The 17752-nt window shown below is 44.2% G+C and overlaps 1 protein-coding gene across 3 annotated transcripts in view; it reads right to left on the bottom strand.

The window, feature by feature from the left end:
- The window catches only part of CDYL (chromodomain Y like), a 245141-nt gene that overhangs the window by 54883 nt on the left and 172506 nt on the right, over positions 1-17752 (bottom strand). For all 3 annotated transcript variants that reach the window (XM_025383477.1, XM_025383476.1, XM_025383478.1), the window contains one exon: positions 7044-7710. In XM_025383477.1, the coding sequence (XP_025239262.1) occupies positions 7044-7338 (295 nt within the window). In that variant the 5' untranslated portion in view covers positions 7339-7710. The remainder of the gene's footprint in view (positions 1-7043; positions 7711-17752) is intronic.

The raw sequence follows: 17752 nt of genomic DNA, 5'->3' as shown, positions 1-17752 counted from the left end.
AGGTAATAGTGAACTCTTACATTTTGCTCAAAGTACTACTAAATTACTTGTGCAAAAATGTATGACATTTATATATTCTTTTTAGAACAGGATGTGTGTGAACATTTCTGGAGCTGTGACATCAATAAACTTCATTTGCAGGGAAAAAAACTCTCGAAGTCTGCAGCAGGGATTCTCACAGTGAGAAGGAAAACACTCCCTGAGAAACCCTGGTTCCCTATCCAGAGTGAGGGGGTCACTGGACTCCACACAGCTCACACTTGACTCTTCCCCTGAGGACGTGGCTGTTAAAGAGCTGGCAGGGTTCATTCCCTAAACTTCTGATGGGAATCAGAACATGCGATTCTAAAATATGCCACTTTTGAATAGGATTATTTTGAACTAAAGGCAACTGAGAAGCAACAGATGCAGAACGAACTCTCTGCCCTCCCCATTTCTGCCTAAAAGCGCTTAAATTCCTATCTGTAAAGGTATTCCCACTTTCCTGTACCAGGAAAAGGAAAACAACTCATTACCAGAGAGATGAAACTGGGCCAAGACTGCATCAGCAGACCTTACTAAAACAGCCTTTGTCTTCCATTATTTTCCCTGTATATCTACCTCCCTACATTTTACCACCTGCAAGAAGCCTAGAAACTCCACTTTCTTTTTTTTTTTTTTTTTTTTTTTGAGACGGAGTCTTGCTCTGTCGCCCAGGCTGGAGTGCAGTGGAGCGATCTGGGCTCACTGCAAGCTCCGCCTCCCGGGTTCACGCCATTCTCCTGCCTCAGCCTCCCGAGAAGCTGGGACTACAGGCGCCCACAACCGCGCCCGGTTAATTTTTTTGTATTTTTAGTAGAGACGGGGTTTCACCGTGGTCTCGATCTCGTGAGCTTGTGATCCGCCCGCCTCGGCCTCCCAAAGTGCTGGGATTACAGGCGTGAGCCACCGCGCCCGGCCAGAAACTCCACTTTCTTTTGTCTAGGAACTTCTCCACAATTTATCATCCTTTGTTAAAATGGTATATAAGCTCTCAAGCCTAACCACTTCTTTGGGGTTTCCTCTTTTGTGTGGAGACCCCTTGGGCACAGAAAATTTAAAACACCAATTAAATGTATATGCCCTTTCCTCCTGTTAGTATGTCTTTTGCCACTATAATTCACAGGCCCCAGCCACAAACCTAAGAGGATAGAGGGAACACTCTCCTTCCTCCTACACTTTTTTGGCTAGCTGAACTTGTTATATTTAATTCATATTTTACGTAAAACAGGAGGTGATTACAAAAGGGGAGCTGATGCTTCATGGAAAACTACATTGAATGAATTGGAAAGGCTCTAGACTAAAAACTACTGTCAAAACTAGGTATGAGAAAATGAGAAAAATCAAAAAGGCTAGGACTGTACTCAGATTTATAAGTACACCTGCGTTTTGCTCTGCTTTGAAGAAATCCGAACTGGTGACAGTAAGTGGTACATTATGAGCATGCTTGTCACAAGAGAGGACTGCAAGCAATGAATCCATAACTCAAAAGGCCTTGGCTCGTCCAACAAGAGGCAAATGCAAGCACTTCCTTGGAAAGGGCCTTGGTTCAACATCAATGATTGGAAAATAATGCACATTTATAAAGTTTTAAAATAAAATCATTATGGTGCACATATTTTTAAAGATTCCTGGGAGTAAGCAGACTGGCTCCAGCTGGAAAAGAGCATCGTCTCTAGGGGCTCTGTGCCTGAAACTCTGCACTAGAATTCTTAAGCACATGCAGGTTTGAGGACCCCTGTGCTTACTCTGAGGAACTGAGGAACCCACCTGCTGCTGGGCATCACATCATTCTGCCTGAGGATGCCTATTAAATGCTCAGAAAGGAGGGAGGCTGTGCATCTGCTTGTCTCAAAGGACTACTCCTCTCTCATTTGATTTTTAGCTCTGGACCCTTTCCCTGTGTAAGTGGGTTTGCTCTTGAAAAGAATAAGCAAGATAACACATGTGGAAGCCTCTAGCATGGACCCACTATATAGGACATATCAATCATCTGTCGGGTTTCAAACTGCAATCTTTCTTGATCAATCCCTCAAACGTACTTCTAATTTGCTGTAACTTGACTTCAAATGTCTTCTCTTTTCAAGTGGAGGTTTTCTGCTGTGGCTCCAGGGAATAGCTGCTACCTTTGGGCACTGGTCTGCTAACTTTTTGGTTTTTTTTTTTTGAAACAGGGTCTTGCTCTGTGGAACGGGCTGGAGTGCAGTGGTGCCACCATAGCTCACTGGAGCCTTGAGTTATTGGGCTCAAGCAATCCTCCCACCTCAGCCTCTTAAGCAGTTGGGACTACAGGCAGCATGTAGTCACAATGCCTGGATAATTTTTTTTTTAAACACATTTTTAAAACCTACGAAAATATTTTTCATTTTTATAAAGATGGGGTCTTACTATGCTGCCCAGGTTGGTCTCGAACTCCTTGCCTCAAGCTATCCTCCAGCTTCAGCTTCCCAAAGTGCTGGGATTATAGGTGTGAGCCACCACACCTGGCCCGGTCTCCTGATTTCTTAACTTTCCCTGGGGTTAAGTTCTAATTTCTAAGATTAAATCAAAAAGGCCCTATAAAGCCCTGGGGTCTCTTTCTAGAGGGCAGCTGTGCCTCTTACACTTCCCTGATAATCACAGAGGAAAGGGAGACGGATCATCTATCCACGTTCTTACTGAGAGGAAACCACACTCCAGCTCCTCAGAAGCAGCCAGGTTTTCCTGAACACTTTCTCTCAGGAGCTTATTTGGTTGAAATGTTCATGAAATGCAACGTGTGCTAAGGTATTAATATTTCCTCAGTCATTTTCCTACTAGGTCTGTCGGCTTCAATATGAAGTCCAAAAGCCAACCCTATGTCACAACACTGATAAGGTTTACACCTATTTAAGTTTGCTACTAGCATTTTCTGAAATTTCATACTTACGGAATGATGATGAATTACATGTTTGAATTCATGAAAGAGCAAAGTCATGATAATCCAGTTTTTAAAAGCAATTACTTCTTTTGTAGGATTAATTCATTAGGGAATTAAAGGAGCAAGAAATCACCATTAACATGGATAGACAGAAAGAGGACAGCAAGCTGTACCACCTAAATTTTAGAATTTCTCACATTTCTGAGTGAAATAATATATTCATCATTTAAACCTTTGTGTCATACTTAAGATAATTAAAAAGCAAACACATATATGGTTGTTCTATAAAAGTGAGTGAGTGTGTGTGAAAATACTCCAGATACATTCCTTCTTTGGGTTCACAGATATTCAAGTATCTGTGGTTTTTGGTGGCAAAAATATCCCCTCGGCACACATGACCAGTGTTTTGCATAGGGGATGGTTCGTTCCCAATGACTCCACCACTATCTACTTCAATTAGTTCTAGAAAAACAAATCCGTTTCCTTACGTAGCTCTAAAATTAATCTGGAAAGTAAAAGCAAACAACTGCTTAAAAAGTGTCTGAGTGTGGACCAACAGCCTAACAGAGCTTCAGCGTGGCTTCTCATTCAGGAAGCACGTGCCGGAGGGCGAACGAGGGCTTTCTGAAATGTCTGTGTTTCTGGCATTTCTCCCCTCCTGCTCTCCTTCCCTCCTCTCTGAGCCAGAGATCCAGGCCACAAATGACTCCTTACAACCCTTGTCTTCCATGCACACCCATTCTACTGGAATCTTCCCATCCACAAGTACTTGCAGAGCACCGACTACACGGCAGGTGCCATTCTGGGCACAGTTTGATTTAGTCTGGAAAAACAAAATGCTTTCTTGGAGCTTACGTTCTAGCAGAGAGTATAACAAAGCTCTTCCCTGTGCAGGGACCAGGGCAGCGACAGCACCGACCCTCCCGAATCCGCAGGAGGCCCGCTGTCAGGGGTTCCACCAGCTTTGCAGTTGCTTTCCCTCCAGAAAGACCTCCTCCTCGTTAATCTGCAAGCCTGATTTAGATCAAGGCCACAGGGGATGTCATTCACCACTGTCCTAAAAATGTTCCCTAACGGCTTCTATTTTCCTCTAACTAGAGACTATATTCTCAGTAGTATACAGGGCTCAGGGCTGATCTGACCAGCGCCCAGGCAGAAGTGAGAGAGGGGTAGAGATCATAGCCTCGGAGAAAAATGATGGTGAGGGCCTTGGAAAAATACTGTCATTCCCACTCCAACCTCCCATCTCCACAGAACAAGGTAAAATAATTTAAGATTCTATGCTTACACGTCCCTTTTGGTTTAACCAATGCCACACGTGTGGATGCTTTTTAGAAAGGAAGTCACTAAATCCTCATTTAAATGGAAGCTATTACCTTCCTTATATAAGAAATATAAAGGAATGAAAGGTTTTTGCTGCCAATTGTTTCACATGTGGTGAAAGTGGAATGTGGATCTGGCGAGGGCTGCAGTTCATTTGGAAAGAACTCACACACGAGGGGGAACCAGCAAGACCGCACTGGAGGTGGTGACCAACCAAAACAGGACGTGCGGGTTAACGACTATGGCTCTTAACCCTGTTGGCGCAAAGTTTTGAAAATCAAGGGTTCCCACAACAAAAAATGTACACACACACACTCTCTCTCTCTCTATATATATACACACACACACAAACACACACACACACACACTACTTTTGTGGACAAAAAAGGTGGCCCACAGATCTACAGCCTCCTAAGAGCAGAGATCAGGTGTAGCCAAGTAGGTCAGATGCAGTGGCTCATGCCTGTAATCCAGCATTTTGAGAGGCCGAGGCAGGTGGATCACTTGAGGCCAGGAGTTTGAGACCAGTCTGGCCAACAGAGTGAAACCCGTCTCGACTAAAAATACAAAAATTAGCCAGGATTGGTGGTGGAAGTAAATGAATGCATAGCCCCATTCATTCGTAGTAATGGATGGTTAGCTGTGTTCCAATAAAACTTTATGTATGAACACAGAAATCTTAATTTCTTATGTTTTCACATTAGTAAATATTCCTCTTGATTTTTTTTTCAAACATTAGGAAATGTAAAATCCATTCTGAGCCTTCAGGCCATACAAAACCAGGAGCGGGGCAGGGCCAAGCCCACGGGCTATATATCGTCAGTCCTTTTTGGCAGCACTACAGTCCAGGACCGTGCCTGGCCCCTAAGTTATCAATGAAGACGGAGGTGCTTATCTGTCCAGGAGGCAACAAGCAATGCTGGGAAGAATGCCAGTGAGGCATGAAGGCACACGCTCCAGCTCCCCTTCTGGCTTCAGTTCTCTCCATGAGCATCACCTTCTCTCTGGACTCAACTTCCCTAACTTCAAAACAGAGCGTGCTATTAAGTGAGTCCCTTCTACCTCTGAACTTCACTGATTCCTCACACACAACTAAGTAAGAGAAAACTGTCCCCATGAGGTCAGCAACATAGGAAGTCAAACCTGCAAACAAGTTCACAAGCTCCAACAGAGCTCGAAAAGGCACCGTTTGGGTCAAGTGTGTATCTGAAAAACACTGGCAAGATGGCACCTTCCTGTCAAAGGGAAACCCCAGATTTCAGTTCATATTCCACTTCTTTGCTACACAAGGGCCTGGACCAAGGAGAAAATCTGCTGAATGCACCACAGCAGGATGGTTAGAATGTCTTAGTGAACACGTCTCTTTAGAGGAAAGCAGCTCCCCAAACAAACCAACACCATTGTATTTTGTTTGCTATTATTCTACTGAGCTTGGGCTGGGGGAGACAAACACAGGTAAAGGGACAATTTTTTTTTGGGGGGGGGGGAGACGGAGAATCACTCTGTCACCTTGGCTGGAGTGCAAAGGCACCATCTCAGCTTACTGCAACCTCTGCTTTCTGCGTTCAAGCAATTCTCGTGCCTCACCCTCCTGAGTAGCTGGGATTACAGGTGCACGCCACCACACCTGGCTAATTTTTGTATTTTTAGTAGAGACAGGTTTTCACCATGTTGGCCAGGCTGGTCTCAAACTCCTGACCTCAAGTGATCTGCCTTCCTCGGCCTCCCAAAGTGTTGACACTACAGGCGTGAGCAATCCGCGCCCGGCTAAAGAGGCAATTTTAAGACTACAACTCAGAAAGGAGAGGGCCAGGTGGTGGGGGGCCCCTGAGCAGATGGAGAAGACGGGACAACGTGCGGCCCTGGTGCTGACAGAGAGAGGGAGCCAGAGGGCAGGGGAGGGCCGGGTCGCAGACACACAGGGCACACCTGCTACTGAAGGCAATGGGGTGGAGGTACCAGTGGACACCACTCTCATCCAAGAATGACTGAAAAGGGACAGGAGCTGTCAGGAAGCAGGAAGCAGGAAGCAGGAAGCCCTATTAGAAAGCTCCAGCAGGTGAGAAGTCATGAGGACTTGTAAGAGAAAACTGTGGCCAGCACAGCATGGCAAGTGAGGAGAAGGAAGCCACCTGTGTGAACTCCCAGTTGTGCTGTCCTGGGAGATGGACAGGTCACGGCACAACCAAAGCAGCTGCAGAACTCAGGAGCAGGGCTGGGTGTGAGAGTAAAACAGAGGACACCAACGGTGCCAGGCAGACTGGGCTCTGACAGGGGGAGCAATGGCACCTGCACTGCCGATCACAACAGAGAAACGAGCCCGGCTCCCAAAGGTCCTAATGGGTTAGCAGTGCCCCCACTGAAAGGCATTCCTGGGTATTCAAACGGATGAGCAAAATAAGAACCAGCACTTCTATATCAACGCTGGCCACACTTAGAAGAAAACGCTTAACATGAGACAAGACTCAGCACTTAAGAGGTGAAGAAAGGTATACAGCTTCAGAAACTTGCTGTAAAAACTTACTCCCCTAATAACCTAGTTAGAGGGAGACACTGTTTAAAGCAAGTCAGTGTGGTAGCACAGTCTGTGGATGGCGAATTACACAGAGACAACTAGTGCCAAATTAAGAGAAATACCAAAGGCTTCAAGCGAAGAAAGGAGAAGCTGGCAAAATCTCTGCAAGTCTCCAGCAGATGCCACGAGAATCCCTGGACGCTCCATAGCTCGAGGCCTGATCTCTAGAGAAGGACCCACGCCCTCTGGGATCACCACGGAGCGGGAGGCAGCTCCCTAGACACTCACCTTTCCCGTTAACAGCTAAGCCTGTGGCCATGGCTGCAGTCACAGGGCCGGGCACCTGAGGCACTAGTGGATGTATCCTGGGCCTGCTCCCCATCCTGGCCCTCTCGGCACCGGGGCCCAATAAAGCTCCGACAGGCTTTTCTGCTGCCACTTCGGGTGCCACTGTGTCCTCCTGACCCTGCTCGATGGGGTCCAGTTTCTCGGGGCTCTCGCTCTGAAAGCCGTCCACTGCGGTCCTGCTCTTAATGGGGCTCTTAGGCACGAGGATCTTGATACCTGACTTCGCTAGGTCCATGTTCTTCCGGCTGGAGAGAGATGGAGCTGTGTTCTTCCTGAACTTCTGGCTGGCAGCAAACAGCTGGCTGTTTTTGGATTCGTGGTCTTTCCCAATCACGAGTGCCTTAGGAGAGGTCTTAGAAAAGTTGCTGTTGGTGGATCTGGAGATTTGTTTCCTAGCATTGTTGGGAGAGGTCCTGTTTGTTCTGGTCAATGTGCTCTCCTTCTGCTTCTCTGTGTGGCGTCTGTTGAAGTCGTGGATGTATTCCTCACAGTTCACAAGGTGCTGCTCCGGCTCCCAAGTGTCGTCCTCGCTGTCATAGCCTTTCCACCGAACCAAATACTCCGTCTTCCCTTTTTTATTTTTCCTTTTGTCAACAATCCTTTCAACCTGTTTATAAAAGGAAAAAAATAGTTTTTAAAAAATCAAAATTTGGGGGTAAAAGTCCAAGTTTAACTAGGAAACATCAAAAATAGCAAAAACCACAAAAGATTATAAAAATGATCTCTTCTCCAACCCCAATAAAACAGTGATAGGCCATTTCGGGTGTGAGCAATTTCCCAAAAGTCAGTCAAACAAGACACAACATTTTTATGCTGAGAACGTGTGGATATGCATTAGGTGACTTATGGTTCTTGTGACTGGAAGGGGCTCTCTGTTATTTCTGTGTTGAAGCCTGACCAGCGAGTTGGTTTCCATACTCATGGCTGGAGCAGCTTGAGGCATCTGCAGCTGTGCCTGGTAATCCCAGGGTACTAGCAGCAGACACCCAAACAACAGCCTGGAGTGGCGACGGCAACGAGCTACAAGGGGCTGAGAACCTTCTGCGGTGTGACACTGCCGTCAAAGAAACATATGATCTGTATCATTCAGAAGCACTCAATTAAAACTAAAAAGGTCAACAGAGAACATCACACTTGATTGTAACAAAACAGTCTAGAGTGATCGGATTATTATTTTCAAATCTTGGTTTTAATTAATTTTACACTAACATCTTTCAATGGAGGTGCTGTTAATCGTTGAAATGGATGACCAATACATTCTGGATCAAATTTATCAATTCACACAACCCTGCCTTGTAAGTATGTTTTATGACTGTGACAAATTCTACTACCTTAACATCCGAAGTGTAAATGGAAGCGAGATCTTCCACAACTCACATGAACAGGAATTATCTGACATAGTGCCTCCATATGTTACTGGAGAAATACCTAGAATCTGTTGTTACATTTCTAGGAGAAATACCTAGAATCTGTTGTTACATCTGCAGTTAATATAAAAGCATCAGCCTGCATCCTGGGGGCAGTATGTGACTCTGTATCTTGTGGGCAGAGGCCTACAGTCACGGAGTGGCTCTTTAATTAAGAATGCAAAGGTCTGAGCCTATCAATTATTAAGAATATCAGTACATTTCTGGCAGTTAGAGGTAGGTCGGACTACACAATGGCATGCCTGGTTCTCTAACATCCCCAAATACTTGAGCCTAATGAGTAGAAGTGCAGATGATCGTAGAGAACAGGAGAATACTCCAATCCCCATCATTTCATCTACTCTCAAAGAAACAAAAAACTCTCCAGTTTATCTACCTGAGATACAGAAAATTGAAGCCGTTAACTACTGAACAGCCCTAAAATTAAAGATATATTACTGCTTCCGAGCAAAAAGGATTAGGAACAGAAAGATCTTAGCTCAACACAGGGCCGATTTCACGTCTGACAGATCTCCACAGACTCAGTAATTAATGTCAGGTCAGCAAGTGCGAGGCCACGCAGGCCACATCAGAGCAGGGAAAGCTTTTGAAAGTCATGTTTCCCCTGCTCTTTCACTTGTGAATAGTTGTGTATGAGGGTGTATTTCAATGTAAGTAAAAGACATGTTTCTGGAAAAGTCCATATAATGACATTTTTGCAGAAATAGTTTAAGAGTTTTAAATGAAAAGGGGCAAAGAGATTATGTCTTGTAGGAAAGCTACGTTTAATGCTCCCCCCTCCTCCTGCCCAATTTCCGCTCCAGAAGCGGGCAGTATACTAAACCAGAGTACGCCTGTTTGCTTTCCTCTGTTTCCTTAGAGCCGAGGCAGGAGTCTGGTGGAGCACAGTGCACTTCTTTCCCCTCCCTCTTTAACCATGAACCACTGGTCCCCCCCAGGGCCAGCATCCCTGGGGACCTACAGCTGCCAGGCCCCAAGCAGATCCTGCCCCTCCCTCCCCAGGAAATTGAGCAAAGAGGAAGAGCAACAGTAGCCTCCACAGCTAAGGGTAGGTGTGTGCTCCGTGTTTAGGCATACTCACTGGCCAGACTGAGTATACATAACGAAGTCATAGTGGACATATTAGACCAGGAGTTGGCAAACTTTACATAAAGTCCCAAAGAGTAAATGTCTTAGGCTTATGCGTCATCTGGTCTCCCAATCACTTAACCCTGTTCCTGTAGCAAGGAAGTAGCCAGACACAATATGTAATGAACGAAATGGCATTAAAGACAAAAACAAAAACCCCTCTACCTATGGACACTAAAATTTGAATTTTATAACTGTCGCACATCATGAAATATTATTATTCTTTTGATGTTTTTCAGCTAGTAAAAAAAAATGTGGACCAGGCGCGGTGGCTCAAGCCTGTAATCCCAGCACTTTGGGAGGCTGAGGCGGGCAGATCACGAGGTCAGGAGTTCAAGACCAGCCTGGACAACATGGTGAAACCCCGTCTCTACTAAAAATACACAAAATTAGCTGGGCAAGGGGGTGCACACCTGTAGTCCCAGCTACTCGGGAGGCTGAGGCAGGAGAATCACTTGAACCGGGAGGTGGAGGTTGTGGTGAGCCAAGATCGAGCTTCAGCACTCCAGCCTGGGGAACAGAGCGAGACTCCGTCTCAAAAAAAACAAAAAAGAAAAAAGAAAAAGAAAAAGAAAAAAGGTATGAAAACCATCTTTTGAGTTAACCGGCAGGCAGCCATAGCTTGCGATCTCAGCATCAGACTGTGAAGGAGCAATAACACATCCGGGGCAGGCAAACTGCTCCATTAATTCCTGCGATGGAAACATTATACAAGTCTGACAAGAAGGAAACTCTTCACCCAGCAACAGCAGAGTATACATTCTTCTCCAGCACACACAGGACACTCGCCAGCACAGACCATATGCTAAGTCTTAAGATAAGCTCGGTACATTTAAAAGGATTGCAATCATGCAAATTCTCTCTGCAAATGGGGATGATACTGAAAATAACAAAGAAGTTGGGAAAATTCATAAATATGCAGAAATTAACCCATGCTAAATAATCAACGGGCCACCTCCCCCCAAAATGTCTTAAAAGAAGTTAGAAACTTTGAGATAATGAAAACAACACAACATACCAAAACTTGTGGAATTCAGCAAAAGCAGTGATGGGAGGGAAATTTCTACCAGTGAACACCCACACTAAAAAGAAGACCTCAAATCAGTAACCTGAACCTGTATCTTAGGACACTGGCAAAAAAGGAAACTAAACCCAAGGCAAGCAGAAGAAAAGAAACAGAATTTAGAACTTAATAAACTGAAAAGCAATATTTTAAAAGCAACAAAATCAAAAGTTTCTTTAAAAAAAATTAACAAAATAGACAAACTTTTAGTTATTCTGATTAAGAAAAACAGAACATCCACATTTCTAACACCAGGAATTAAAGAGGGAACATTACTACAAACCATATAGAAATAAAAAATAATTAAAATACTATGAACAACTATATATGCCAATAATTTTAACTCAGATGAAATAAACAAATTCCTAGAAAGATACAAACTAGTCAAACTGAATTAAGAACATCTAAATAGACCTATATAAGACTGATCATCAAAACCTCCCTTAAAGAAAAGCATAGGATTACATAGCTTCACTGGTGAATTCTATCAAAATTTTAAATAATTAGTACCAGTTCTTCCTAAACTCTTCCAATAATTGGAAGAGAAAACAATTTACCGCACTTTCTACCAGGCCACTATTTACCCAATACCAAAACAAAAGACATCACAAGAAAGCTATAGGCCTATATCTCTTTTATGAATATAGACACAAAAAATCCTCAACGAAACATCCACAAATTGAATTCTGCAATATATAAATATGACCATGACCAAGAAGGATTTATTCCAAAAATGCAAGGCTAGTTTAATATGTGAAAGTCAATTAATGTTCACATGACACATCAATAGAATAAAGGGGGAAAAAAATCACATATTGTTTCAATAGGTGCAGAAAAAACACTTGAGAAAATTCAACACCTCTTCATGATTAAAAAAAAAAAAAGAAGTCAATAAACTAGAGGGAACTTCCTCAACTTATAAAGGGAATCTATGAAAAACACACAAATAACATCACGCTCAATACTGTAAGACTAAAAGCTTCCCCGTAAGATCAGAAAAACACGATGTTTGTTCTTGCTGCTTCTATGCAACATTGTACTGGAGTTCTAGCTAGCTCTGGCTGAGTGATTAGACAAGAAATACAAAGATATCCGAATTGGAAAGGAAGAAGTACAATTATTGCTATTTGCATATGACATACTCTTCTATATAGAAAAGTTTAAGGAGTCCATTAAAAACTATTAGAACAAAGAAGTTCACCAAGATTGCAAGATACGAATCAACATACAAAATCATTTTTTAAAATGGAATAACTGCATTTTATTTCTATACAGTAGCAATGATCAAACTGAGTATGAAATTAAGAAAGTCTCAGTTATAATATCATCAAAAAGAAAAATTCTTCGCCAGGCGCGGTGGCTCAAGCCTGTAATCCCAGCACTTTGGGAGGCCGAGACGGGCGGATCATGAGGTCAGGAGATCGAGACCATCCTGGCTAACATGGTGAAACCCTGTCTCTCTTAAAAAATACAAAAAACTAGCCAGGCGCGGTGGCGGGCGCCTGTAGTCCCAGCTACTCGGGAGGCTGAAGCAGGAGAATGGCGTAAACCCGGGAGGCGGAGCTTGCAGTGAGCTGAGATCCGGCCACTGCACTCCAGCCTGGGCAACAGAGCGAGACTCTGTCTCAAAAATAAAAAAAAAATAAAATAAAATTCTTAAAAGAATATAGCGGTGTAATTTGTTGTGACTTTAGGCAGTGATTTCTTGGATACGGCACCAGAAGCGATGGTAACAAAAGAAAAAAAGTGGATTACACTAGACATCAAAATTAAAAACTTTTGTGTTTCAAAGGATACCACCAGGAAAGTGAGAGAACAACCTAGAGAATGGGAGGAAAAAAATTTTTTTGATAAGGGACTTATATCAAACATACAAAGTTTTACAGCTCAGCAATAAAAAGACAACCCAGTTTAACAATGGCAAAGGATCTGAATAGGCATTTCTCTGAAAAAGATACACAAAGGACCAGTAAAGCATATGAAAAGATGCCCAACATCATTAGCCATCGGGGAAATGCATATCACAACCACAGTGAGGTACACTTCACCGCCGGTAGGATGGCTGTAATAAAAATGATAGGCCAGGCGCGGTGGCTCACACCTGTAATCCCAGCACTTTGGGAGGCCGAGGCGGGCAGATCATGAGGTCAGGAGATCGAGACCATCCTGGCAAACACGGTGAAACCCCGTCCCTACTAAAAATACAAAAAAAAAAAAATTAGCCGGCGTGGTGGCGGGCGCCTGTAGTCCCAGCTTCTCGGGAGGCTGAGGCAGAAGAATGCCATGAACCCGGGAGGCGGCGGAGCTTGCAGTTGAGTGGAGATCATGCCACTGCACTCCAGCCTGGGCCACAGAACGAGATTCCGTCTCAAAAAAATACAAATAAATAAATAAATAAATAAATAAAAAGGGTAAGTCCTGGCGAGGGTGGAAAGGAATGGGAACTGTCATGTACTACTTGTGGTAATGTAAAATAGTAAATAACAAAATGTGGCATATCTATACCACAGAATATTATTCAGCCACAAAAAGGAATGAAGTACTGATACATGCTACAACATGGATGGACTTTAAAAACATTACACTATGTAAAAGAAGCCAGTCACATACATGATGCCATTTATAAAAAATAACCAGAATGGGTGTAATGCACTCTCCCCTTCCCTAGATACTAGCATTGCTGCTCTCCTTCCACCAGGACACTTACAGAGACAGAAAACAGATTAGTGGCTGCTTAGGGCTGGGGGGAAGGTAATAGGGTAAATAGGGAGATGATAGCTAACGGATACTAGATTTCTTTTTGAGATGATAAAAATGTTCTCAACTCAACTGTGGTGATGGATACAAAACTGTATATACTAACAGCCACTGATCTATAATTTAAATGGGTAAACTGGTACGTGAGTTAATTTCAAAAAAGCAGTTTAAAGAAAGGAGGAAGTGAAATAAAGACACTTTCAGATGAGTAAGAGCTAAAAGAACTTTTTGCAAGAGACCTGTCAGGAAACTTAAAGGGTCTGAGATTTCACGTGCTTGCAAACTACCAAGCTATAACTTGTTTTTGACATTTTCATGGATGCTGGCAGAAGACATGAGTCCTCATCAGAGAAACAGTCTAACAGTCTCCCCTTATCAGTGGGGGATATACTCCAAGACCCCCTGCCGACTCCTGAAACCTCAGATAAAACCCAGTCCTATACGCACTCTGATCCATCTGATAACTGAACCAGCTACTAAGTAACTAATGAGGTGGTAGCATCTACAGCATGGAGAGGCCGAACAAAGGAAAATTCATGTCCTGGGCAAGACACGTCGGGACAACATAAAATTTCATCACCCTACTCAGAAGGGTACACAAGTTAAAACAATGAATTGGCTGGGCGCAGTGGCTCACGTCTGTAATCCCAGCTCTTTGGGAAGCTGAGGTGGCAGCACTGCTAGAACCTAGGAGTTTGAGGCCAGCCTGGGCAACACAGCAAGACCCTATCTCTACAAAATATAAAAAAATGAGCTGGGCATAGTGCAGTACACCTATAGTCCCAGCTACTTGGGAGGCTGAGGTAGGAGGATTACTTGAGCCAAGGAGGTCTAGGCTACAGTGAGCTGTGATCACACCACTGCACTCCAGCCTGGGTGACAGAGTGGGACCCTGTCTCAAAGAAAAAAAAATTATAAGTAGTTTCTAAAATTTTTCATTTAACATTTTTGGGCCATGGTTGAATACAGGTAACTGAAACCGTGGAAAGTGAAAGCTTAAAGGGTAAACGGGGACTACCGCTCTTCCTACTCACAGCAGTAGCAGCCGTCAGTCTATTAGCACTACTTGGGCAGTACAAAGCCCGCAATTCCTACAGGGCAGTACAAAGACAGTCAGGTAAAAACTGCTGAAACAGTAGGTTACATTATAAGAAAGGATCCCTGAGCTTGGGGATCCCAAATGTTTATAATGGGCATGACTGCCCACCCCCATCACGCAGTAAACAAACTTACCCTACAGCCTGGAGACGCTATCTATCTCCAAGGCTAACTGCTTACACCAACACTACTGAAAAGACAGTCCACAACAAACGCACTCACTCTCTTTTCCAGAGACATACAGAAATGCAAGAGATCCCTGGAGAACTCTCTCCCAACAAGACTCACTCCTTACATTTACACTGTCTCGGATTCTAGCAAATTTCCCTCTGAATATCCACTCCATTAGCCACTCTGATCAATCTAATATAGGCCGGAACCAAATCCACTCAATTTGTCTCACACATTTAATAAAAGCTGCTATCAACAAGACTCCAAGCATCTTGATGAGCCAAACTAAAATCCTGACCTTAACCATGCTTCCCAGCATCCTGGACCCAGCCAGCTAAAGCAATACCATAAAACATCAGGGTCCACCTTAGCAAGCCATGTGGCTTTCTCCAGAAGCTTCTGAATGGACATTTCCTTTTGCTTGGGGCCACTGACACGGATAATACAGGATGTGTTAGCAATTGCATGAACTCTGTCTTGGCCCAAAGGAGGAAATGTACAGCAATCCTATCATCCATTAATGGATGCTTCCAGATGCTTTTATGGATCACTTCAGAGAACGTCACAGACATATTTCCTACTACCATGTCTACGGCTCTCACAGTGGGGTAAGCTACCTGTAGGATGCACACACACGGTGAGTCAATGATCCCTCTGGGGAGCTGCCCCAGATACTCAAGGGGAGCTTCATTTTGGAGAGTTCGCCACTGTTCTATGAGGGCTACGGGATCTAATTAATGGAGTTTTTTTCTTTACATACTCAAGGTTCTCTGATGATCACTGCTAAGGTGCAAGTCACCATGATTCTAGGAGGAAGATATGCTCTTCACACAGGGAGAGTGCAGTCTCAGTGTTGCACTGGTCCTGAAAAGTCTGCTTACAATGACCAGGGCTTAGAACTACCAGCAAGCCCTGCATCATAAGGGCACAGGCTGACAGTGCCTTCAACATAGCTTTCTAGATGGCCACAGCTCTTAAAAGTCTACAGTTCAGTTCAATCATTGAGTCTTGCCCTTGTTTTTGGAGGAACTGCCTGACAGCGGTCAGTCCAATCTATCCTGTTTGCCTGCTCCATCAGTCAGGTGGCACTCATCTGTGCCATGGCCATGAGTATGAGTGGGCAGACAGCCAGAGGTGCTAGCAGGTGTTCTGTGTGGCAGGTGCAGGAGCTGGCACCATCCTCTGCTGCTTCTGACAGAATTCTCAGCATGGGTCAAAGGAATGCACCAAATCGTCATCAGAGTGGTCTGGCAAGGAGGAATGGCAGATCCAAAAGCTTCACTTAGGTCCCTTGCAAAAATCTGGGAGAACCACACCAGGGCTTTTTCATCCCTGAGGAAGGCTCTAGGGGTGGTTCTGAATGACATGGATCATTAATGTTCCCTGTCCCAGAACTTCCCAAGGTGTAATGCACTCCCCATTTCCCTAGGTACTAGCATTGTTGCTCTCCTTCCACCAGGACAAAATTGGTGTTTCCTATTTTGGGAGCTATTTTCACCTGTTTACCAATGATACCCTACTCATATCCAGCCCTTCTGTAAGCAAGGGCCAGATGCAAAAGGGACAAAGGCAATTTTAGGTCGCTTTCACAGACTGATTATGCCCTCCATGTTGACCAATGTGGGCCCCACAGTCATGGTAACATCTCACGGGTTATCATGTGGCTTTAATAAGGGCCAGGGGAGAATTTCCCAGAGCAGTGGAGCGGAGGGCAAGAATTTAAGTCAACTTGTTTGGGTTAAATTTCTCACTCTCCAGTGGGTCATCGTCATTAGCACTGGAGCCCTCATCTGGGGCAGGAAGAGCTGGAATACTAGTCAATGTCTTATTAGACATTAACATTTTCCCACAGGTGTTTGTCTATGTCAGGGTAATCTCCCTGAGAGGGTTACACATCCCTAAAGCAGCCAGGATTCACTGCAAAAATCACTGAGCCTTTTACTGCCATCTCCCAGCGCATCTGAGATTGGCAGGACCAGTGCTGGAAGAGCCAACCGTGGGACAACCTAGCTGTTAGCCTCCTGCCTTAACAAGTCCCACCCTTTCTTCTCCCAAAAGAACCAGCCAGCATTCAGTTCAAACACTTTGCCTGCTTTCCACCGCTGGTGGTTATCAATTTCTCTCCTTTAACTTTCGAAAAGGGTCAGAACCATCTGCCCACCAAAGGGTGAAGATGTCCTCCCACCCAGAGAAGACTTAGCAATAACCAGGGCATTGTTTGGGCAGCTGTGTTTAAAACCATCTCCCCAATCTCCCCTCATTAGCAGGCAGCAAAGTGGAGGACCATTTATCACTAGGATGACAATTTGGTCAACACGTCAGCTAAAATTGCCATGGATTTTCCTCAAATCTCACCAACTGATCCATGAGACTCCCATTCTCCTCTCAGAAAAACCACAAGGAAAACAGAAGCTAACAAGTGAGCTTGCCACAGTCTCAAGAAAGCTCACGGAAGGCAAGAGACTCTTGAGTCATGGATCAAAGTGAACCAGGAGCAAGCACAGTAAGCCAGGGTACCAGCATGTTCCTGCTCTGGTGTGCCGTGCCTCAGTTCCCAGAGGATGACACCTCTGCGTGCAATGGACGATGTCACAGCATCAGAACCCTGAGCTTAAAAAGGCAAACTTTCATGATGGATAGTGAGCGTGCCTGCTGCAGCCTCTGGCAGGAGAAATGACTTCTGTCTTCTCTATGAATGTCCGTGAAAGAGTAGTCTAGAAGAAACGCAGCCAGTGCACTGCTCGCAAAAGGTGCAGAAATGCAGGAGACCTATGGGGAATCATCTCCCAACGATTTCTATCATGAGAAAACGAATGAAAATTATTTGAGCTGAAGCAAAATGGTACTACCAGATGGAACCTGAGATACACAGCAAGAATGAGAACCGGAAATTGTCAATAAATATAAATAGTCATTTTTTGTTTCTCTTAATTTTGTAAGACAGTGTAATAATGCTTAATGCAAAATCCCAAAAACACTATTGTGAGGCTTATCATATGTAACGA

This window comes from Theropithecus gelada, chromosome 4, assembly GCF_003255815.1.
Source record: "Theropithecus gelada isolate Dixy chromosome 4, Tgel_1.0, whole genome shotgun sequence".
In the NCBI taxonomy this organism is placed as follows: Eukaryota; Metazoa; Chordata; class Mammalia; order Primates; family Cercopithecidae; genus Theropithecus; species Theropithecus gelada.
Note: the sequence above shows the minus strand (reverse complement) of the source record. Positions and strands in the feature narration are given on the sequence as shown.